This window comes from Nicotiana tabacum, chromosome 18 (assembly GCF_000715075.1).
Source record: "Nicotiana tabacum cultivar K326 chromosome 18, ASM71507v2, whole genome shotgun sequence".
NCBI lineage: Eukaryota > Viridiplantae > Streptophyta > Magnoliopsida > Solanales > Solanaceae > Nicotiana > Nicotiana tabacum.
Window position 1 is genome coordinate 109,070,400 of NC_134097.1, and position 24,102 is coordinate 109,094,501.

Below are 24,102 nucleotides of genomic sequence, written 5' to 3' on the forward strand. Positions count from 1 at the left end.
AGTTTTGAACATGGGACTATAACTTAAGGACCTCATGTCCTTAAGTTTTTAACTTGTATTTCAAACTTAAGGACTCCTGTAGTTAATGACAAACAGTCCTCAAGTTTTTAACATGGGACTATAACTTAAGGACCTATGTCCTTAACGTTTGAACTTAAAATTCAAAGTTAAGGACAGACAGTCCTCAAGTTTTTAACATGGGACTATAACTTAAGGACCTCATGTCCTTAACGTTTGAACTTAAAATTTAAAGTTAAGGACAAACAGTCCTCAAGTTTTTAACTTGTATTTCAAACTTAAGGACTCCTGTAGTTAATGACAAACAGTCCTCAAGTTTTTAACATGGGACTATAACTTAAGGACCTATGTCCTTAACGTTTGAACTTAAAATTCAAAGTTAAGGACAGACAGTCCTCAAGTTTTTAACATGGGACTATAACTTAAGGACCTCATGTCCTTAACGTTTGAACTTAAACTTTAAAGTTAAGGACAAACAGTCCTCAAGTTTTTAACATGGGACTATAACTTAAGGACCTCATATCCTTAACTTTTGAACTTGAAATTCAAAGTTAAGGATAGACAGTCCTTAAGTTTTTAACATGGGACTATAACTTAAGGACCTCATGTCCTTAACTTTTGAACTTGAAATTCAAAGTTAAGGACAGACAGTCATTACGTTTTTAATATGGGACTATAACTTAAGGACCTCATGTCCTTAACATTTAAACTTAAAATTCAAAGTTAAGGACAGACAGTCCTTAAGTTTTTAACATGAGACTATAACTTAAGGACCTCATGTCCTTAACTTTTGAACTTGAAATTCAATGTTAAGGACAGGCAGTCATTACATTTTCAAAATTGCAAGTTGAACTTACTGACTCCTGTTAATAACTTTTAATTGTTGAACTCAAAAGAAATTAAAAGAACGTAACAAGATATAAATATTGAAAATCTAGGCATCCGCTCAAATTAAAATAATAATGAATACAATCTATAGCAAAAACGTAAAAGAGTCGATAAACATAAGTGTATATTTCTACTCTTCTCTATGCTTTCTTGAAAATGGATGGAGTGCCGGAGAATATATACAAGCTGTTCTATTATGACCAATTCTTCTGCAACGACCACATTTGAATGTTATTTTTGATGGCTCGGTAGCAGGAATATGCCTTTTCTTTTGCCTTCTACCTGGTGGCACTTTGAAATCTGGAGGTTTAACAATTTGTGACTTAACACTCTCTGGTACAATCCATGAATCAGTATGTCCTACAGGATGTATTTGTCTTTCATATGTTTTCAGCCAAGATTCTTTTAAGTACCAGTGCGAACAAAAGTCAGACTTCTTGATGTTTCTCTTTTCGATAGCCGCAATTGCATGTATGCATGGTAATTCATCAAGTTGAAATTTAAAACAATCACATGTTCTTTTGTTTAAGTCCACCAAGAAAGTTATTCCTTCTTCTTCAACTCTAGAACGCCATGAATCAACAGGGAAGACCTTCAATGTTGAAAAATTATAAGTGAGTACATTATGTTAAAAAATGTCAAAATCATACTATAAACATAAAACATAATACTTACGTTCAAAGTAAATGCTAAATCTATTCTGTTCTTCAATTCCTCCTCTACCCAACATGAAACATCATAAAATGTTCCTTCTGCTTTATTTCTTCTTTCATAAAACCAATGTTGTAGCTTCACTTGAATGAAATCCATCATTCTTAGTATAGGCAGCTCCATTGCTTCTAATAGGACTGAATTCATCGACTCAACTATGTTTGTTGTGAGCATGTCATATCTTCGTTGTGGACTACAAGAACGTGCCCATCTTTCCGGTGGTTCTTCCATCAAGTAGTCATAAGTTTTCTTATCTACATTTGCAATATCTGACATGTATATGTCAAATTCTTTACGCTTGTATACTCTTGCAGCACTTTGGAAAAGTTTTATGACCTCACTTTTCACCTTTCTTCGCTTTAGGTTCTGCTCCAAATGATAGATGCAAATCCCATGATGGCTTTCAGGATATACCTTTACAATTCCATTTGCAATAGCTTGATGCCTGTCTGATAAAAAAATCAAATTCTCACGGCTCCCAATTGCATTGCGAAGCTGACTAAAGTACCACTCATAGGAATTGTTGTTTTCAGATTCTGCTATTCCAAAGGCTAATGGGAAAATTTGGTTATTTGCATCTTTTGAAACTGAAATCATTAAAACACCACGATATTTTAACTTCAAAAAAGTCGCATCAATAGCAATCACTGGTCTACAATGATTCCAACCAGCTATCGATGATCCATATGCATAAAACATATAAAGAAACCTGAAAATACAATATAAAACAAGGTTAAAATACCCGAAGTTTAGGACAGTCAGTCCTTAACTTACATTTACAAGTTATAAAGTTAAGGACATGTTGTCCTTAACTTTTATTTCAAAGTTCAAAACATAAGGACTGGAAGTCCTTAACTTTTAATTACAAGTTCAAAACTTAAGGATAGGCAGTCCTCAACTTCTGGTTATAACTCAAAAGTTAACAAGGCTAAAGACAGCATGTCCTAAATTGTTTACCTGTTGTTGTCGTCTATCTTTATGTTAGTATAAGTTCCCGGGTTTTTACTTGTCATCATATACAAGTATGAACACAATAATTCATAATTTTCTTCGGGACTTCCTCTTATTAAAGCGGAAGCATGTTGAATAGCACGCCACGCCTTGTGATATCCAATGTCTAGTCCATGCAATTTTTGCATCTCTGCCATGACAAAAGCTGGTGTAACTTCAAATCTTGGGTCCCGAAGATTATCGATAATGTAACCACTAATCAACTTTGAAGTAGCATGCCTTTGATCTGCTTTCCTAGTGTTAACAGAGCAGTCATGCTTTACTATCTTGAATAATGTTGAGTCTTTAATTCTGAAAGCACGCACACACCAACGACACCTATCATCATTGCATGTCAACGAATATCTTGTTGAGATTGATCTAACAACTTTGAATTCAAAATGTCCTTTGATTGCTACATTAGAAAAACAATTCATTATGCTCTTCTTCTTGTCAAATATTGATCCGACTTTTATTTGATCCAAAGAAGCATTTTCTCTTAATATTGTAGTTGGGGATTCTTTTTGTTTCAAATTTGATATTCGTTTAGTTATTTGAGTGCAGGTTTTGTCAGCAACTACTTCGATTACCGGTGCACTCTCTAAGACTTAAATACCCAAAGCTTGTTCGTTGTCAATCTCTATAATGCTTTGTCCTTCTACTTGAATAGAATCAAATGTTTGATGCACCTCTTCATTTAATGGTTGAGCTTCAACCATATCTACTTCAACTATTTGTTGGCATTGTTCTTGATTGTCATGTTGAGTTTTTGTGTTGGCATGTTCATTGCTTGTTAATGCAAAAACTCTTTCCGAAATATCAACTATGAAACGACAGTTCTTGAAGAGTGAATGAGTTTTTAGCAACTCTATACATGTGTGAAGATCTAAATCTTTGGATACAAGCATTTCTTTGCTTGTTCCAAGGTTGATATCAAACCATATCACTATTTCAAACTTTCACTATCCAATTCAATAAGCTCAAAAATCAGTTTAACGAAATCTTCAAACTGAATTGACTCAGGTGCTAGGAAAAGCTTTGTTTGATGATCAAGATATTTATAGTCTTCAGTCCATCTACCATTAAAAGCAACTATTATGCATATTGTTTCCATCTTACAAGTCAAGAGAATGGGAAACAAAGGACATACGTTATAAAGCAATCCTTGTAGAATTAAGAACAGATGTACTGTAAGTGCAAGACCAAGATAAGGACTGTCTGTCCTTAACATTTAAACATGTAATTAAAGTTAAGGACTGCCAGTCCTTAACATTTAAACATGTATTTAAGTTAAGAACTGCCAGTCCTTTAACATTTAAACATGTAATTAAAGTTAAGAACTGCCAGTCCTTAACATTTAAACATGGAATTAAAAGTTAAGGACTGCATTTAAACATGGAATTAAAAGTTAAGGACTGTCAGTCCTTAACTTTTGAACCAGAAATTAAAAGCTAAGGATTGTCTGTCCTTTAACATTTAAACATGGAATTAAAAGTTAAGGACTGTCAGTCCTTAACATTTAAACATGGAATTAAAAGTTAAGGACTGCCAGTCCTTAACTTTTGAACCAGAAATTAAAAGCTAAGGATTGTCTGTCCTTTAACATTTAAACATGGAATTAAAAGTTAAGGACTGTCAGTCCTTAACATTTAAACATGGAATTAAAACTTAAGGATTGCTAGTCCTTAACTTTTGAACCAGAAATTAAAAGCTAAGGACTGTCTGTCCTTTAACATTTAAACATGGAATTAAAAGTTAAGGACTGTCAGTCCTTAACATTTAAACATGGAATTAAAACTTAAGGATTGCTAGTCTTTAACTTTTGAACCAGAAATTAAAAGCTAAGCACTGTTTGTCCTTTAACATTTAAACATGGAATTAAAATTAAAAGTTAAGGACTGTCAGTCCTTAAGTTTTAAACATGGAATTAAAACTTAAGGACTACCAGTCCTTAACTTTTGAACCAGAAATTAAAACATACAATTTGAAACTCAAGCTACAGGACTTTGTATACAGAAGAACAACAACAAAGTGAAGGACATTTTGTCCTTAAGTTTTTTTATTCAATTTGCAAAATGAAGCCAGTAGAATCAAAGTTAAGGACATAGTGTTCTTATTTTTTTGAATTCAATTTCCAAAATGAAGACACTATGTACGGAATACAGAATTATCATAGGAGGCGGTGTCTATAAATTTATCAATCCAGAAATTCAAAAAAATCAAATTCTTATCTAATATATAATCAAATCAATACAGATCTAAAAAAGTATAACTATAGCGAAATAAAAATTGATAGAAACACATGAAATTACAACTTACTGTTTATCTATGTTGTTTTTTTAGATTAGATTGCTGAATTTTTGAAATCGGGAAGAGAAATGGTAGTTCGTCCTCAGTTGATCGCCGCTGCTGCTGTTGCTCGCTTCTTCTCTTTGTGTAACTGCTGCTTGTGTTGATAGCGTAGGTATAAGTTATACCAGAAGGGTATTTTCGTCCAGTCAGGTATAAGTTTTTTAAAAGGAGTGGCTAAAGTCTAAATACATTGAAAACAGTGGCTTTAAAATAAAAGCCACAACTTTTAGTGGTTATTTGTGCCGTTCGCCCAAAGATTCACAACATTTATGGGCCCAGTTTAGGGTAATGTAATTGCCCTATTACAATAAGGTCGTTTTTTTGTTTTCCACCCGGTGGGCATGTCCTTTTGCTTCTTTTCACTAGGATTCGCGCCGAAAAGTCTCTCATTGGGATAATGTGCGCTAGCGATTCCATACTCAGGGACTCAAACTCGAGATCTCTGGTTAAGGATGAAAGAGTACTTACCACTCCACCACAATTATTGTTGGTTGTGGTCGTTAGGTTTGCCACCCCAAGCTCTTGCGCAAAAATTTGAAGATAAATTTACATATTTTCGCACCAAAGTCTGCGGTCGAGCGTTAATGAATAGGTTAGAATTAAAACTATGGGAGATCACACTTCAAAATAGGGAGATTCTTCTTATTTGCTCAAGTCTTGATGAACAAAATTACTTGATATCTATATTGATGGAAGATAGCAAGTATTCGGTAAAATAGTCCAGAAATAAATAACCTAGCTTTGTTTTTTTTTTGAAAATACAGATACTCTATGTTGAAAGACAAGTATTAAATGACACATTTCAATAGCTATAAACTACAAATATCCTACATAGTGTGCAAGAATCTAGCAGTCACAGCGACCAATTAAAAAATGAAATGAAAAATCGTCTCCTGCCTGCTACTGTATCAAACTTGAATCAAGTGAGCCACAAGATCTAGTAAAAATTGTGATGGTCCGGATTGTGAAAGACAACTTTTTTGATGGATTCTAATTTGTTCTACTTATTAAAAAAAAAAAAAAACTTTTAGAAGCAACGAGTTTTCCAAATTAAAAAAAAATGAAACAAAAAATATTGATAGTAAAAGAGCCCACCCCAGGTATAGGGAAAGGTTGATCACAAAAGTTAGGAATAAATTCTTAAAATCTTAGAAGAACCAAACATGTTTGTATACCAAAGAAACCATAACTTGCCTTGGTAATGCCCTTCATCTTTAAACTAAGGTTTGGAATCTTTGTTTGGTTTTGTGTATGAGCTATGTCATGCCCTAAGAGGAAGCATTGCATCCCAAATACTACTATTGGTTGCCCAAATATGGTGCCATTTCTATGTGACTACTACTACTAATACAACAAACCTAGCAAATGAGCAATTAATATTAGCCATTTAAGCATATCTACTCTACTAATGGAATGTGCTTCTTCATTTATTGTTAATCCGTTCAAGATTATGGCCTCTTCTTCCTTCATCTTCCTTTGGTTCATTCTTCTCTTTAATGGTAGGTTTATACTCTTGAATTTGTCATGGATTTTATTTTATTAAGAGTTTTGTTATTTTAGCTAGGCTCTTGTACGTTAGTTCTTTAATTAGTGATAGTTAACGAAAACATGTTTGACTCTTGAAATTTGAACGGACAGAGCCAACATAACTTCTAGTACTTTATATTATATATTCTTTTATGAATAATATTGGTTGGAGATGAGTTTAACTAGAGCAAATGATCATTTCATATAGTTGACGCCAACTTATTTAGGATTGAGGCATAATTATTATTTCTGACTTGCTATTGTATATGGTAACATCAACAGTCATATGTTGTTGAGTTAATTTCTTTCTTCTTGTTGTTGGACAGCTTCAATAGCACATGCATTCACAGGCACATATGGGGTAAACTATGGAAGAGTATCAGACAATATCCCATCACCCGAAGACGTCGTAAAACTTCTCAGGACAAACAAGATCAAGAACATCAGAATCTACGACGCAGATCACAGAGTTCTGAATGCCTTTAAAGGTTCAGGGATCGAAATCAACGTATGTCTTCCCAATGAATTACTCAAAGACATGAGCATGAACGAAGCTCTAGCTCTCGAATGGATAAAATTGAACGTTCAACCGTTCCTCCCCGATACCTCAATCCGAGGTATCGCGGTTGGAAATGAGATACTAGGTGGTGATATAGAAATATCAGAAGCTCTAGTCCCTGCTTGTAAAAATGTGTACCGTGCACTTAAAAGGTTGCAGTTAGCAGATTTAATTGAAGTTTCAAGCCCACATTCTGAAACAGTTTTTAACAGCACTTATCCACCTTCAGCTGGTGCATTTAAGGAAAGTCTCATGCCATATTTAGGACCACTATTGCATTTCTTTAACCAAATTGGATCACCTTTTTACATAAATGCATATCCATTTTTGGCCTATAAATTTGACCCTATTACAATTAATGTCAACTATGCACTTTTTCAACCAAATGCTGGAATTGATGATCCAAAGACTAAATTGCATTATGACAACATGTTTGATGCTATGGTTGATGCATCTTATGTTGCATTAGAGAAACTTGGGTACAAGAAAATGCCAGTTATAGTGTCCGAGACAGGTTGGGCGTCGAAAGGGGATGACAATGAAGCGGGTGCGAATGTTAAGAATGCTAGAACTTATAATTTTAATTTGCATAAAAGATTGATGTTGAAGAAAGGTACACTTTATAGGCCAAAAATGGTGGTCAAAGGTTATGTGTTTGCATTGTTTAATGAAAATTTGAAACCTGGGCCAACCTCTGAGAGAAACTTTGGATTGTTCAATCATGATGGAAGTATTGCTTATGATATTGGATTTAAAGGACTTGTGCCTTCTTCTGCATCCTCAAAGGTATGTTTTCTTTACATGGATTAATCTATTGTCACTTTTGAAAATATAATTGTTTTTTTCTTTTATGCATCACTATTCTAAACAACTGGCGTGACTGATCCTAAGTCACGCCAAAAGGCCCACGAAAGAAGAAAGCGCAACCTAATAGGAGTTTCTCTATTCTCAGAATTCGAATCCGAGACCTCTAATTAAGAGGGAAGGGATCTTAGTTTACTCCACTATACCCTTTGGCTGTTACGGAAAATAATTATTGTCTCTATGTTAATATGGGTGTCTTGCTTTGCTTTCTGCTTTATTTGCTAATTACTTATCCAAACCCAAACATAAATTAATTTGGTTATCAAATAAGTACGAAAAGTTATAACCTAAAAATACAAGTTCTTAACTATAATTTTGTTCTATCATTATATAATGATTTAATTTTTTGTTTTTCAGGACTCTGTACTACGAGGGCAGTATTGGAGTTCCAAATCGTTAGTTCTTGTGGCATGTGTGACAATTCTGCTTCTGTTCACAGAACTATGACCTAACAACATTTGACAAGAAATAGTTATTTAAAAGTATTGGAAGAAATTGTTGCCCTCAATTTGTATGAATAGTTTGCAGTTAATTGATCAAATTGCCGTTCATCACTATTACCAGTTGATTGATGATTGGTTGTCAAAATATGTTTTTTTGGCCACTTAATGGCTAATAACATATCGCGATTGCCATTTTTATAGTTTAATGGTATTGATGATGATATCTTTGGCATAATATATGTTCGCTTGAAACTCGCTTTTTCTTCCTTGAAATTAAGCCTTCGTTTTACAAATTCTTTCAAATGTTGATGATAGAAAATTGAATTTTGATTGTTGCTCATTGTAACAAGTTGAATGAACAAGAATTTCCATATCAAGCATATCATGCAAAAAATCAAAATTGTACCATAAAAGCTAGTATGATGTGAATTGCAAGGTACTAATTACCAAATAAATAAATAAATTGCAAGGTACTACAAAAATATATGAACATTAAATTATACACATTACTGGGCTCCACAATCAGAATGGTCCTTGAGCAATATTTGTTAAAAGCCCCACATTCCATATTTTTTCTCTAATGAAAAAAAAAGGCAATTAAAAATGTTACCATCGTCAACATTGGACGTTGATATACTCTCTTAGAAACTAGAACCGTCACATCAAAATGAGACGTAAATCACTTAAACATTATTGAACTTCGCCGACGTTATATCGACAGCACCAGTGTGTAATTCGTTCTATCCTGGGAGGAAATAATCCATAACCTTGGGTACTAGGAGGGGATTAAATTCCTTAAGGAAACACTGTGAATTCAGTGGGCTCGAATTAATTTTTGTTTCAGTTATATCATTTATATTTACGTATGTTACTGCTGTAGGTAGCTGATAAAGAGGATAATATATATCTAAGAGTGGAAAAGTTAAAACTTGATCTTCCATCATTCCATATTTATACCAGATAAGAAGTACTATACAGGAAACAATAACAGCTTAAGGAATTTAATAATTTTAATTTATGTATTTGTGTTACTTTTATTATTCTGGAAACTTAAAACCTTTGTGGTTTTGTGTACTCCCATTTGGAGAGTAAAGCCTTCGTGGCGTTTTGTTGGAGTTTAAAATCTACGTGATTTTTCATTCCAGTTTTAAACGTTTATTAAACGTTTGTTTGTGTCATTTTTACAGTAAAAATGGCGAATGACGGAAATCAAGCTGTACCGATGATGACTGCCAACGCATCGACAAGTCGAACTTCGGCGTTGGCACCGGCAGAGAAACCCGAAAAAAAATTCGGGATGGATTTCAAGCGCTGGCAGCAAAAGATATTCTTCTACTTGACTACGTTATGTCTACAGAAGTTCATCAAGGAAGATGTTCCTGATCTTCCAGATGAAACTCCAGAGAATGATAGATTTCTCGTGATTGAGGCGTAGAAGAATTCTGACTTCTTGTGCAGGAATTATATTCTTAGCGGACTGGAGGATAATCTGTATAATGTATACAGTGGCGTGGAGACGTCAAAAGAATTGTGGAATGCGCTTGAAAAGAAATACAAAACTGAAGATGCCGGGATGAAGAAATTCTTCGTTGCAAAATTTTTGGACTACAAAATGGTAGATAGCAAGTCTGTTATTACCCAAGTTCAGGAGTTACATGTGATTATTCATGATCTACTTGCTGAAGGTATATTTCAAATGAATGCTAATGTTGAAAGTAAAATTTTTAGTAATTTTACTAACGGAATTTTCATTGAAGGTCTTGTCATCAATGAGGCATTCCAAGTAGCAGCAATAATTGAGAAGTTGCCTCCATTGTGGAAGGACTTTAAAAATTATTTGAAACACAAACGAAAGGAGATGTCCCTTGAAGATCTCATTGTTCGATTGAGAATTGAAGAGGACAATAAAGCTGCTGAAAGGAGAGACCGTGGAAATTCAACAATAATGGGAGCAAATATTGTTGAAGATAACAAAAAGAGAAAGAAGGCTTCTGGTCCGAAATACAACCCAAGCAAGAAGCGGTTCAGTGGAAACTGCTACAACTGTGGGAAAACCGGACACAAATTTATGGAGTGTCGTGCTCGGAAGAAAGACAAGCAAAGGGGTCAAGTAAACATGGTAGAAAAGCATGATGATATTGATGACTTGTGCACCATGCTTTCTGAATGCAACCTGGTAGGAAACCCAAAGGAGTGGTGGATTGATTCTGGAGTCACTCTCCATGTTTGTGCTGTGAGGGAAGCATTTTCTACATATGCTTCTGTTGGACCCGAAGAGACGCCCTCTATGGGAAATGCTGCTACAGCAAACATTGAAGGATACGGTAAGATATTTCTCAAGATGACTTCTGGCAAGGTCATGACTTTGAACAACGTCCTTCATGTTCCCGAGATTAGGAAGAACTTAGTCTCTACTGGACTTCTTGTAAAGCACGGTTTCAAGTGCGTTTTTGTATCTGACAAGGTAGTGATTAGTAAGAATGAAATGTTTGTAGGAAAAGGTTACTTTACTGAGGGCCTTTTCAAGCTGAATGTAATAGTTGTTGAAACTAATAATAAAACTTCAGCTTCTTCTTACTTACTTGAGTCAAATGATTTATGGCATGTACATTTGGGTCATGTCAATTATAAAACCTTGCGAAAAATGATTAACCTGGAAGTATTGCTTAAGTTTGAATGCGAAAAATCAAAATGTCAAATATGTATAGAATCTAAGTATGTTAAACATCCTTATAAGTCGGTTGAAAGGAATTCAAATCCTTTAGACTTAATTCACATAGATATTTGTGACATGAAGTCAATACCATCTCGCGGTGGAAAGAAGTATTTCATAACTTTTATTGACGATAGTACTCGATATTGCTATGTTTACTTACTTAATAGTAAAGATGAAGCAATAGACGCATTCAAGTAATACAAAAATGAAGTTGAAACGCAACTTAACAAGAAAATCAAAATGATAAGAAGTGATAGGGGTGGTGAATATGAATCTTTTTTTGAACAAATATATTTAGAATATGGAATTATTCATCAAACAACAGCCCCTTACATGCCCCAATCTAATGGGATTGCGGAAAGAAAGAATCGTTCATTAAAGGAGATGATGAATGAATTGTTGATAAGTTCTGGTTTGCCACAGAACTTGTGGGGGAAGCCGTTCTTACAGCCAACCGAATACTAAATCGAGTACCCCATAGCAAAACACAATCCATTCCATATGAAAAATGGAAAGGAAGGAAGCCCAACTTAAATTATTTTAAAGTGTGAGGGTGTTTGGCAAAAGTGCAAGTTCCTAAACCCAAAAGGGTAAAAATAGGACCGAAAATAGTTGATTGTGTTTTCATAGGATATGCGACTAATAGTAAAGCATATCGATTTCTGGTTCATAAATCAGAAAATCCCGACATTCATAATAATACGGTTATAGAATCAGATAATGCTGAGTTCTTTGAAAATATATATCCGTACAAAAAGGAATGCGAGTCGATTGGTGAAGGATCTAAACGACCTCGGGAAGAAACAAAAGAAAGTACATTTAATCAGGGGGATCCAAGACGTAGTAAATGTCAAAGAACGTCTACTTCGTTTTGACCAGATTTTGTGACTTTCTTATTAGATAATGAGGCTCAAACATTTAAAGAAGCTATGTCTTCTTCGGAATCATTGTTCTGGAAAGAGGTAGTCAATAGTGAAATAGAATCCATATTGAACAACCATACATGGGAATTGGTTGATCTTCCTCCTGGAAATAAACCTTTGGGTTTTAAATGGATTTTTAAGAGAAAAATGAAAGATGATGGCACTATTGATAAATTTAAGGCAAGACTTGTTGTCAAAGGGTATAGACAATGAGAAGGTCTTGACTACTTTGATACATACTCCTCAGTTACAAGGATTACGTCCATACGAATGTTAATAGCATTAGCTGCAGTGTATGGTCTTGAAATTTATCAAATGGATGTTAAAACGGTCTTCTTAAATGAAGAGTTGGAGGAAGAAATTTACATGGAACAACCTGAAGGGTTTGTGGTTCCAGGTAAAGAAAATAAGTTATGTAGACTTGTTAAGTCCCTTTACGGACTAAAACAAGCACCCAAACAATGGCATGCGAAATTTGACCAAACAATGTTGTCAAATGGTTTTAAGATAAATGAATGTGATAAATGTGTGTACATTAAAAATGTTCCAAATCACAAAGTCATTGTTTGCCTATATGTGGATGATATGCTGATAATGAGTAATAACATTGCCAACATAAGTGCTACTAAGCGTATGCTAACTAGCAAGTTTGATATGAAGGACTTGGGAATTGCGGATTTAATTCTAGGGATTAAGATCCAAAAGACTCCTCAAGGTCTGGCATTGTCACAATCTCATTATATTAAGATAGTACTTGAAAAATTCAAGCACTTGGGCTTTAAAGTTGCAAAGACTCCAATTGACGTAAATCTTGCACTAGCAAAGAAAAGGCCAAAGCATATCACAATTGGATTATGTTCGTGTGTTGGGATACTTAATGTACATCATGAATTGTACACGACCAGATATAGCTTGTGCTATAAGTAAACTAAGTCGATACACGAGCAATCCAGGTCAATCTCATTGGATGACAATGAAACGAGTTTTGGGATACTTAGAACATACCCAAAACTTTGATTTGCACTACAGTAAATATCCTGCGGTGATTGAAGGATATTGTGATGCAAATTGGATCACCGGTTCAACTGATTCGAAGTCCACAAGTGGATATGTATTCACTATTGGTGGAGGAGCAGTATCTTGGAAGTCGTCCAAACAAACATGTATTGCCCGCTCTACAATGGAGGCTGAGTTCATAGCCTTAGATAAAGCCGGTGAAGAAGCTGAATGACTCCGGAATTTCTTGGAAGACATTCCATTTTGGCCTAAACCGTTGGCACCAATATGCATACATTGTGATATCCAAGCGGCAATTGGAAGGGCTGACAGCGTTATGTATAACGGTAAATCTCGTCATATACGACGAAGACATAAAACCGTTAGGCAACTTCTCTCTAGAGGAATTATCACGATTGACTATGTAAAGTCAAGTGATAATGTGTCGGATCCACTTACAAAAGGCCTAACTAGAGAGGTAGTTGAGAAATCATCGAGGGAAATGGGACTATGGCCGAGAACAAGTCATTGTGGCGGTAACTCTAACTAGAAGACTGGAGATCCCAAGATCTAGGTTCAAGGAGATCAAACAAAGTCATTAATGACAGTTCAACATTGTCAACAAAAATTTTCAGTCCATTCTCGTGATGAGACAATGTTCAGTACCAAGGATAAAGCATTAAGGCTTTTTAATGATTTCTAAATTTGATACAAGGTATATCAAATAGTGTATCTACGAGATGACACGTTTAGGAATCACCTATGTAAGTGTGAAGTGTTAGCCGCTTCAAGGAGAATTTTGCAAGGCCAATTCTCTACTCACTTATGAAACCAGGCAGTGTTCATGGCTGAAACGAATACAACAATGAGAACCAAAGACGGTTAAGGGATTGATTGTGTGACTTATGGTTGTCAAGGTATACACTAAAGTTTGACAGTTCAAAAATATCAAATCTACCGATTGACCGAGTATATCCGACATAAGTTCACTACGGAAAGTTCAAAGGGAAACCTACTTATCCAGTTGCAATTAATTCTTGCTTGCAAATCACACAAGTTTTCATGCATACTTCTGTGATATAGCCATTCCACATTCATGTGGGGGATTGTTGAGTTTTTGTTTAAGATGAAATAGTCTTAAAATGAGAGTGAATGGGAAATGGGATTTGGATTTGGAGGATTTGGATTTGGATTTGATCAAATGATCGATCGATTGATTAATTATTTGGACCAAATTTATTTGTTAATAGTGAATATTAACGTGATATAATCCGTGTTTGTAACGGATGTTTTCCAATCCGTGTATTGTGTTGCACCAAGAAAGCAACAAGATGCCTAGTGCACCTCCCACCATGACCAAGTGCTCCTCCCACCAAGCAAGTGTTCATTCCACCATGTAAGTGCTTCCTCCATGATATCCTAATGCTTGTTCCACCATAGAGGGGGTGGATTTCTCTCACATGACTGCTATAAATAGAGCAGATGTTGTAGATAAAGAAGAACACACCGGAAAAAAAACACTTCGAAACACTCGGTATACAATTGATATACACTCTGTATATAATTGATATACACTCAAACTACACTCTGTATACACTGTGTATTCACTGGAAAAACGAATTGCAATCTGATATCCTTTTCAGTAAGAATTCAACATCGGCTATACATTGCATTCCTTCCTCTCAGAATTTTCATTCGACTTCTGAGTTCTGCTCCTTTGTTCTGCATTGTTTTAAAACTACAAACAAAGCAACTGTAAGTGTGATGTGCTGCCGAACTTTGCGTTCGCTGAAATACTGGGGTTTGAAGTACCGCTACACCAGTGTGTAATTCTTTCTATCCTGGGAGGAAATAATCCATAACCTTGGGTACTAGGAGGGGATTAAATTCCTTAAGGAAGCACTGTGAATTCAGTGGGCTCGAATTAATTTTTGTTTCAGTTATATCATTTATATTTACGTATGTTACTGCTGTAGGTAGCTGATAAAGAGGATAATATATATCTAAGAGTGGAAAAGTTAAAACTTGATCTTCCATCATTCCATATTTATACTAGATAAGAAGTACTATACAGGAAACAACAACAACAAATTCTCTATATCTCTAGCTCTTCTTTTTTTTAACGTTACATGAATATTTTTTTGTACTTTTCTTTTACTTTCCTTACGTTCAGAAATTACTTCAATAAGTTTATATATTAAGGTATTTTAATTTAGGTTTAACATTATTTGTCGATTTCATCATTATAGTCCATAAATTTTTTAAAATTCATGAAATTTGCTAGTATTGTCAATTTTCTTTGGGTATTAAAACTTAACCTTTTTCTATACTGAAGAGCAATTTGATATTTAATAATATATTAAAGTAACCAAACTGATCATTGGCTACTTAAAATAATATTTTCTTTTGATAAAAATATTATTGGCCACTTAAAACTTTTTCCTAGTTCGTTGTTAATTAAGCAAAAGAAAAACTAATCTTGTCATACTTCATGCATATCAAAAATATAAATTCTAATTGATAAAGAAGGATAAATATTTAAATTTGAATATAATTAATTTTTGGCCCACGGGCCGGCCCAGGCCCAGCCTCGATCAAGCCTCAAGGGCCAGCGAGCTGACTTTGGCAGGGCTTATAAGCCTCAATTTTAAATGGGCTAAGAAAATTCGAACCCAACCTTACTCAACAAATAGCGGGCTGGGTTGGGCTGGTCTCACGGGTCAAGCCCATTTTGAGTCATTGTACCGTACGTCCAAGTCCATTCTAAATGTTTAGCTTGAACAACTATCGTTCTTTTTGTTTAATTTTTTAATTAACCATAATTGAATAGGGAGTAACTGGTTTTTAACCCTGATTCGAGGTTTGATTTTTACCACTTGTTAAGACATTTTTTAATTAACCATAATCTCGTTATGCGTTCACCTGGAGTCAATGCAAAGCTTTCCATTCGTAATCTATTTTTTCTCTTGTCATTCTTTATCTTCTTTCTGTAATTAAAGTGTCACCAATGATGTAAAATTATCTTTAACAAAAATAATAATAATAATAATAATAATAATAATAATGTAAAGTTATAACAAGTTTTTTGTTTTTCTGACCCTCTAGATCAATCTTATCATAAAACATTAGCATATAATTAGTCGTTACTATTTATTACTAAAGAGTGTAAATTACTAGAAGTATTGCATGTTAGGTGACATAGCATAGGAACATGATCTAAAGTTATAAACCTTAGTCTAGGTATAAATAACGTATGTATAATATTCTTTTCTGCAATACCTAAGCAAAATTTGATAAAATTTTCATTATAGTAAATAGTTTAATAACGTGGGTATAATAAAGTAAAATTGAGTAAATTATCCTCAAAGTTAACCCCAAAAGTGGAATTTGATGACCTCTCGGCCACGTAACTGTTGGCTGAACAACAACGAAAGTGGCTCTTAATTCTCAAGCTTTATATATTGTGACAGGCACTTCATTTGGCTTGTTCTGAACTTAATTTTCTATAGGTCTTCAACACTAGTGGCCTCATATTTGGGCGAAGTTCACAAAATACCCGTTTAAAGAATAGTCAAAATTTAATCATCTCAAAATAAATTCAGACATATGGCCGGGTTTGTAGTTGAAAATTGCGAGTATGAAATTTCTAAATTCAAACTGAATATATTTAATTAGGGATGGTACAATCGGCTAACTGCTGTCATTTCTACCTCATATTTCCTCTATTAGGAAGAAATATAAAAGGGCAGCCCGGTGCATTAAGCTCCAGTTATGTGCGGGTCCGGAGAAAGGCCGGACTATAAGGGTTTATTCTACGCAGTCTTACCCTATATTTTTGCAAAAGACTGTTTTCACTGCTCAAATCTGTGACCTCCTGGTCACATGGCAACAACTTTACCAGTTACGCCAAGGCTCCCATTCTTTAGGAAGAAATATACAAATAAATATTTTACAATTAAAGTTTATTCATCCCTTTAGAATCTGTATGAGGGTTACAAAATTGAGTTATTACAAATGTCTTGTCAGTTCTGATATGGATTTCATGTACTCTTATCACCTAATTCACTACCATTAACATTGTTTTAGCGTTATTTAAAAAAAAATTAAATTAGAAAGAAAACTCTTTTAATTTGCCATGGCAGACTTGTGCATGCATGTATAATGGATAGCAATTGAGTTTAATAAAATATCTTTGTGTTTTTAATTTTCAGATATCAGTACTCTTCAATTATATTAAAAAAAATGATCATGATTATGACTCTGTCAAAGGTTGTTAAATTACTGAGATTATAAAAAAACTGTTGCGGCGTTATTTTCGAATTAGATACTGATTGTTTGATAAAGGCTAACAAAAATAACGAAAATAAACTCTCTCATATATATATATATATATATATATATATATATATATATATATATATATATATATATATATATATATATATATATAGAGAGAGAGAGAGAGAGAGAGAGAGAGAGAGAGAGAGAGAGAGAGAGAGAGCGTAATATGCTTCATCCCCAATTCCTATTATTTATAGCCATTTTTGGGAAGGCATTCTCAGTTCGCCATAACACAAACTTAGGGATCTATCTAACGCCTTAGTTTATGTTAAATAAGCATATTCAACTTCTAAATATCTTATAAAAACGCCACGTAACTTTTAAAATGGAGGTTTATCCTATAGATGTTGTATTCGGGCTTGTTCGAGACAGGAATCATAGTAGTCATCCTTATGGGAATTTAATATATATATACTTATTCTTTAGAGCAGTTAAATTTGAAGGATTTTATTCTGATCTTGTATTAGCTGTAGTTATGATGGCTTACTAAGTAGGCCTTAAATATCTAAACCCAAAAGTTTTTGACTCAAAAGTTACTGTCATGAGAAGCTGACAGAAAAGAAAGGGTTCCTTTTGATAGATCTGAAAAGTTGTGGTGCATGCTAGCTATCACTGAATTCGTCTAGTTTAACTGTAGAATAAATATAAAATCACTTTCTGCAGCTACTTTATGCAATTTACTTCCCTTTTTTTTTCTTTTTTTTTTTAAATAATTAACTCCACCGTGCCATTTCCTTTCAGCATAAGTCTTCCCCATTGGTTGATCTATTTTTAAATTATATCTCGTTCATCAACCTCTTCTTTTTTTCTTTTTTCTGAATATATTTCTAGTATTTAATATCAACACTTTTTGACAAGGATCATGCAAAAAGGCACACAAAAAGTTTCCGTTCTCTTTGTTTATAATTTCATATTTGTTGTTGTCAAACTTAAATTCATTGAGTTCTAATAAGAAGAATGTATTTATCAGATTAATAAGACGAAATACATAAATAGACATTTAAATTTTGCACCAAAATTCAGTAGACATTTTAACTATCTTAGTGAACAAATAAATACTTCTTCTCGTGAACACAAACTTAAGAGTGAGTTTGTATGAATTGATTATGCTTTAGCAATAATCATTATGCGTATGGATATATCATGCATTTATAAGATTAGTTTAAATGTCAATCCTTTTTCACAAGGCAACAAAGACTATTGTTGATTTATTAAACAACATATTTAGAGTGATCCCAATGTAAAATTTGCGTAAGTGACCAGTTTCCTGTTAGCACGTCCATTAAGAAAATGTTAAATCCTATACAAAAATACCTAATATGACTAAATTACTCTTATTAAATATTGGTCACATAGTTATAGTGAGGAGTGAGAAAATTTTTTTGGGATATGCACATAAGGGTAAAAGAGTAAAAACAATTAAATTTTTTCTTGATTATCTAACTGGACACTTATTTTGAACGAAAATAAAAAAGTAAACTGGTCACTTATTGTGAATCGGGGGAGTATACTACTATTGAGTTATTAATTGACTCAATAATGTTGACCGACGCTCTGATGACAAAAGTATCGATTAAAAAAGTTACCAGGGTCAATAAAAATAACAAATGGATCTTACCCAAAATTACCTTACATAGAGAACGTCTAGCACATGAGATGGGGACCAATGACAAAGTACCTACATGTCATATTAGTACAAAAAATATTTATTTATTGCTAGGAGAAGTGCCTATCCCAAGTTATACTTGCATTATTAACTATATTCATTTTTGTCTTTTACTGTGAATAATTTCCTATAATTTTGACAGTAAAACTAAACACAATGATTCGTAGGCACAATTTGAAATAATTGATGAAACAACGAGCAAAAAAATTCGTATCTTGAATTATGGCGTTCAATCTATCATCATTTGATTGTTTGACTTAAATTTTGAAATTTGTTTTATTTTATTTTTTGTTATTTTCTAAAGTTTCGTCGAAGATAAAAGTTTGCTTCTTTTTTTTTTTTGTACTGAAGTTTCACCAACCATTTCAATTCCAATAGCGTGTAAACTATACTTCATAAATGTGACATCTTTCTTCTTCTTCTTTTTTTTTTTTTTTTTTTTGCAAGGGCTGTTTGTTTTTTCGTTCTTATTATCTAAAAAACAAAATTCCATCTCTCTCTAACTTTATAGCATGTGCCACATTGTGAATTTCTCCATTAAATTTTATTTTTCCTACTAGGTGTCCGATAGCCATGGTGAAACCCGACTAAATTTGAATTTGTACTGGAAAGTCCCATATTAGGAGGTAAAGCGCTCCATAACAAATACGATTTCATACTTAAGGCTCAAACCTGAAACATCTGATTAAGGATAAAGAAATACTTACTGCTCTATTACAATCCTTATTGGTTCTCCATCAATTTATGCGTTAATGAAAATTGGAGTAATCTTTTTGGCACATTGCCATGATCTGCAGCATCTTTACTCCTTACAAGAAAATATTGTGTTCTTCCATTATTGATCCTGAAAGGTATAAGAAGAACAATCAATGCTTCCCCTATCTCCGAGGATGGGAATTTTTTTTTTTTTTTTTGATAGTAACGGAATAATTATTGTAATAACTAGAAGTCGTTTAGCTTGTTACAAGTAGTTGAAAAGTTTCCACTCATTGGTGGAATATGACAAGCGATATTTTGGTTACCTAAAGTTCTAAGCATATTACATGCAATAGTTGCTGAAGATTTTGCAATAAGACAGTCTCCATTTTGTTCCGTCGTCAGTTGTTGCTTCACAAAAAGAGGTGGACTGGCATGGAGCTTTGGGTTGTCCGAACTAAACTGCTTAAAGTCTTTTTTGGTGGCGTATTTAGCTAGGAGATGTGCCACTTAGTTTCCTTCACGAAAGTTATGTCGAAATAGGAGGTCCTTCTACTGATGCATTAATGATCTGCATGCATGAACAATGTTAGAAAAAACTATATGATCCTGATGTATTGCATTGATGGCCTCTGTTGAATCTGTTTTCACTTCAAGGGGGAAGAGTTTGAATTTTGTGGCAATTTGGAGTCCCTCGTATATTGCCTGCAATTCAGCATGTAACGGAGAAATGGCAGTATCTTATTTTTGGAAACCAATAATCCAATTACATGTATGATCTTTGAATACTCCTCCTAATCCTGAATTTTTAGCACAATTTTTGTATGCTTCATCAGTATTTAGTTTATACAATTTTTTTTGGGTCCATGCCAAGTTATGTTGACTGATATTTTGGTTTGAAGAAGTCCACCTTTGGAGTTTAGAAAGAGAAATTCTAGAGCTTGACCCGTCATATTTTTTAGTAGGGGTGGAAAATTCGTGTTGTTGTAGTTATTTTTGTTTTTATAAATCCAAAAACCCCATAATAGGAAACGGAATAGATCAGCCTATTCAATTGTAGGAGATTGTGATATGAGATTTAATTCCTTTAAATTGAGGAGCCAATGGTTACTACCAATGATATTATGGATGTTGATGCCAAATTCATATTTCTCTAATATTTGGGCATTTTAGAAAGATGTGTGTAATGTTTTCTTCATCTCTAGGCATATAGTGCATTGCAGAGACATTGTCGACACGGATTCTATTATGGAGACATTGCCATAGGAAAAATTTTATTTTATTGAGGCAGTGTAACTTCCATATCCAGGTGAAGTCATGTTCCATTGGGGTGTCATTGATCAACTGGTAGCAAGTTTTAGTGATGAAATCACCGTTGTTATTAAAGCTCTATAATGGTTTGTCAGAGTTACCTTGTTTAAGCTGTTGAGGGATGGCTTTTATGTTATTTACAATGGTAGGGCAATTCGAAGGAGATTTTGGAAAGTTTCCATTTACCATTATGTATGAGATTTTTGACCTTTAGATTGTTTTTCTTATTTTGGAGGGGACCCTGTAAACATATTCTTAATGGAGGTGAATTTGGCATCCAGCGGATGTCCCAGATATTAAGATTAGAATCGTGACTTGGTTGCTAGAGAATGCCTTTAGAGTACGTAGCCCATCCTTTAAGGATACTTTTCCAAATAAAAGAAGGATTTTTCGTTCTTTTTGACCGTACTTTTTATGAGAATACTTGCCCAGGGGGTGATAGGATTGGTAAGAATTCGCCATGTTAGGCCACGTAGAAAAGCCATATTTTTTGAGTTAGCAGTTTTTAAGCCAAGGCCTCCAAATTCCTTAGGTTTGGTAATGGTTTTTCAATTAATTAGATGAAGCTTTTGCTCCTCATTTGTAGTTCCCCAAAAAAAGTTTCTTTGAAATTGATCAATTTGCTTTTGGATTTTAGTAGGAAGGATAGTGTATTGCATTGCATGATTAGGAATAGAGTTTAAGGTTGATAAGATTAATGTGGTTCTGCCCGCTATGTTTAAGAACTTTGTTTTCCATGTTGAAATCCTATCATGCATTTTGTCTATTATGAATTGGTAATTCGCTGCTTTAGGGTTTTTATCGAGAATTGGAAATTTCCAAGGTATTTTCCAAAGGATTGGTTAATCTTGATGTTGAAGTTGTTTGTTATATCCTTGGCAGTATTTATAGGACAAATTTTTGGAGAAAAAGAGCTTTGATTTTTGTAGATTGATGGCTTGTCCTGATAGATTACAAAACAATTTTAGACATTTGTTGATTGTTTTGTAATTTTTAAAAAATTTCCTAGCCATGAGAGTAAGGTCGTTGGCGAAGAATATATGAGATATGCCCATGTCCTTGTCACTCAGATGGATGGGGTCCTATAGACAGGTATCCACTTATAGAGGATAAGTCGAGAGAGCATTTCCATGCACAGGATAAAGATATAGGGTGAGAGAGGGCATCCTTGTCTAATACCTCTACTGGGGCTAAAGAATTTTGTGGTAGCCCCATTGACCAAGATTGCGATTTGACTAGTGCAGATGCAGTTCATAATATGTCGTTTCATTTTTGGGGAATTTGAATAAGCTGAGAGTTCGATAGATGAAGGACCATTCTAGCCTATTGAATGCTTTTTCAAGGTCCAGCTTCAAGATCATATTGTCTTTATTGCCATTCATTTTTTTGAATTGGGAGAAAATTTTCTGGATTATAACCGCATTGTCACAAGCGCGTCTTTCTTTGATAAAGCTATCTTGAAAAGGACTGATGATGTGTTTAAGGAAGGATTGTAACCTATTTGCGATGATCTTAATAAAATTTTTGTATATAGTGTTGCAGAGACCTATTGGTCGAATTGGTTTTAGTTATTTGTATTGGGCACTTTAAAAATTAGGCAGATATAAGTGTTATTAGTTCCTGGAAGTAATTTTGGGTACAAAATATTTGTAAGTAAAGATCAATAACGGAGTGCCTACTACATCCCAATATTTTTGGTAAAAAAAAGGATATATGTCATCGGGGCCTGGTGCCTTAAAATGTCTAAAGGAGAAGATGGCATTGACTACCTCTGTAGGTAGTAATTGTTTGTCTAGGATTGAGAGGTCTATGTTATTGAAATTAGAAGGTTTTCTCTTAATGCTTGACCAATCAGTCGAAGTATGGTTGGTGTTGAACATATTTCGAAAGTATGGAGATGTATGTTGTAAGATTGCTACTAGGTCATTTATCCAATTGCCACTATCATCTTTAAAATAAGTAATTTAGTTTTATGATATTTATTCGAAGACATAATGTGGAAGAATTTGGTGTTAGCATCTCCCTCTTGGATCCATGATATTCTTGCTCTAAGTTTCCAATAATCATCTTTTATTCTAAGGATATTGTTATAGTCAATTTGAAGCCTATTTTCTAGTTGTTGAAGGAAAGGGCTACTAGGGTAGTTTTTGGAAGTTTGAATTCCTTTGAGTATGGCTAGAATTTTATTTTTTTTCCTAAAAATATCCCCAAACTACCTATTTTTCCAATCTCTGACATTAACAAGGAATTTATTAGAAGCTTGAGTGTAGTTTAAATCCTTCCAGCTATCCTTTAGGAGGTTGATAAATTAAGGATGCCTACACCAATAAGTTTCTAATCTAAAAGGTTTTTGAGTTGAACAATTTTTCTTGGGGATATTTTCTATTAAAAGAGGAGTATGGTCTGAGTGTATTTTAGGAAGGTGAGTTACAGTGGCTTTAGAAAAAAGGATGATTTGTTCCTTATTGGAAAAGACTTTGTCAAGTCTTTCCATAATGAGGTCATTGTTCTTCTTTCTATGGTTGGACAATGTGAATTTACAACATTTAAATCCTAGGTCTATGAGATTGCAGCTATTAAGACAATTCCATAGTAGTTTTGAACGTTTATTATTAATAGCTTTACCTCCTATTTTTTAATTTGTACCTAGGACATCATTAAAGTCACCTCCCACAAGCCATGGACCCGTGTAGGAAGCATGCAAGTCTATGAGATTATTCCACATTTTGTTTCTAAGATTTTTATCCATACTAGCATAGATTGAAGTAAATAGCTAAGATTTGTGAGTAGAAATTACCTCAATCACAGCACTTATTTCTTGACTCCTACGAATAAAGTTATGAACATTGACCACTGTATGATCCCACGGGATCACCATTCCACCTGATTGGCCTTCCGCTGGAATTTCTATCATGTCTGAGAACTCAAAAGGGCTGAGTACTGGAAGATGGTTGTCCATCTTGGTCTCAAGAAGAGTGACCATACTAGGATGGTGGGTATCGACCAAGCCTTTGAAGTTTAACCTAAAATATTTATTATTTCCTCCACGAATATTCCATATTGTGAAGGTGGTGGCTCTATTCATGTTGAAGGTTTGGTTG

General features: G+C 34.0%; 2 protein-coding genes across 2 annotated transcripts; one reads left to right on the top strand and one right to left on the bottom strand.

Annotated features, from left to right (window-relative positions):
* Positions 1-1,036: 1,036 nt before the first annotated feature.
* LOC142172630 (protein FAR1-RELATED SEQUENCE 4-like) lies at positions 1,037-3,044 on the bottom strand. The gene is made up of 4 exons (XM_075236294.1): positions 2,575-3,044; positions 1,582-2,326; positions 1,477-1,498; positions 1,037-1,266 (listed from the first exon to the last, which is right to left on the bottom strand). Exons 1-4 carry the CDS (start codon positions 3,042-3,044, stop codon positions 1,037-1,039), a joined length of 1,467 nt encoding a protein of 488 aa, XP_075092395.1.
* Positions 3,045-6,252: 3,208 nt separating this feature from the next.
* On the top strand, positions 6,253-8,625 carry LOC107814817 (glucan endo-1,3-beta-glucosidase 14-like). Its single transcript, XM_016640281.2, has 3 exons — positions 6,253-6,458; positions 6,813-7,831; positions 8,267-8,625. The coding sequence occupies exons 1-3, from the start codon at positions 6,368-6,370 to the stop codon at positions 8,354-8,356; spliced, it is 1,200 nt and encodes a 399-aa protein (XP_016495767.2). The 5' UTR covers positions 6,253-6,367; the 3' UTR covers positions 8,357-8,625.
* The last annotated feature ends 15,477 nt before the right edge of the window (positions 8,626-24,102 follow it).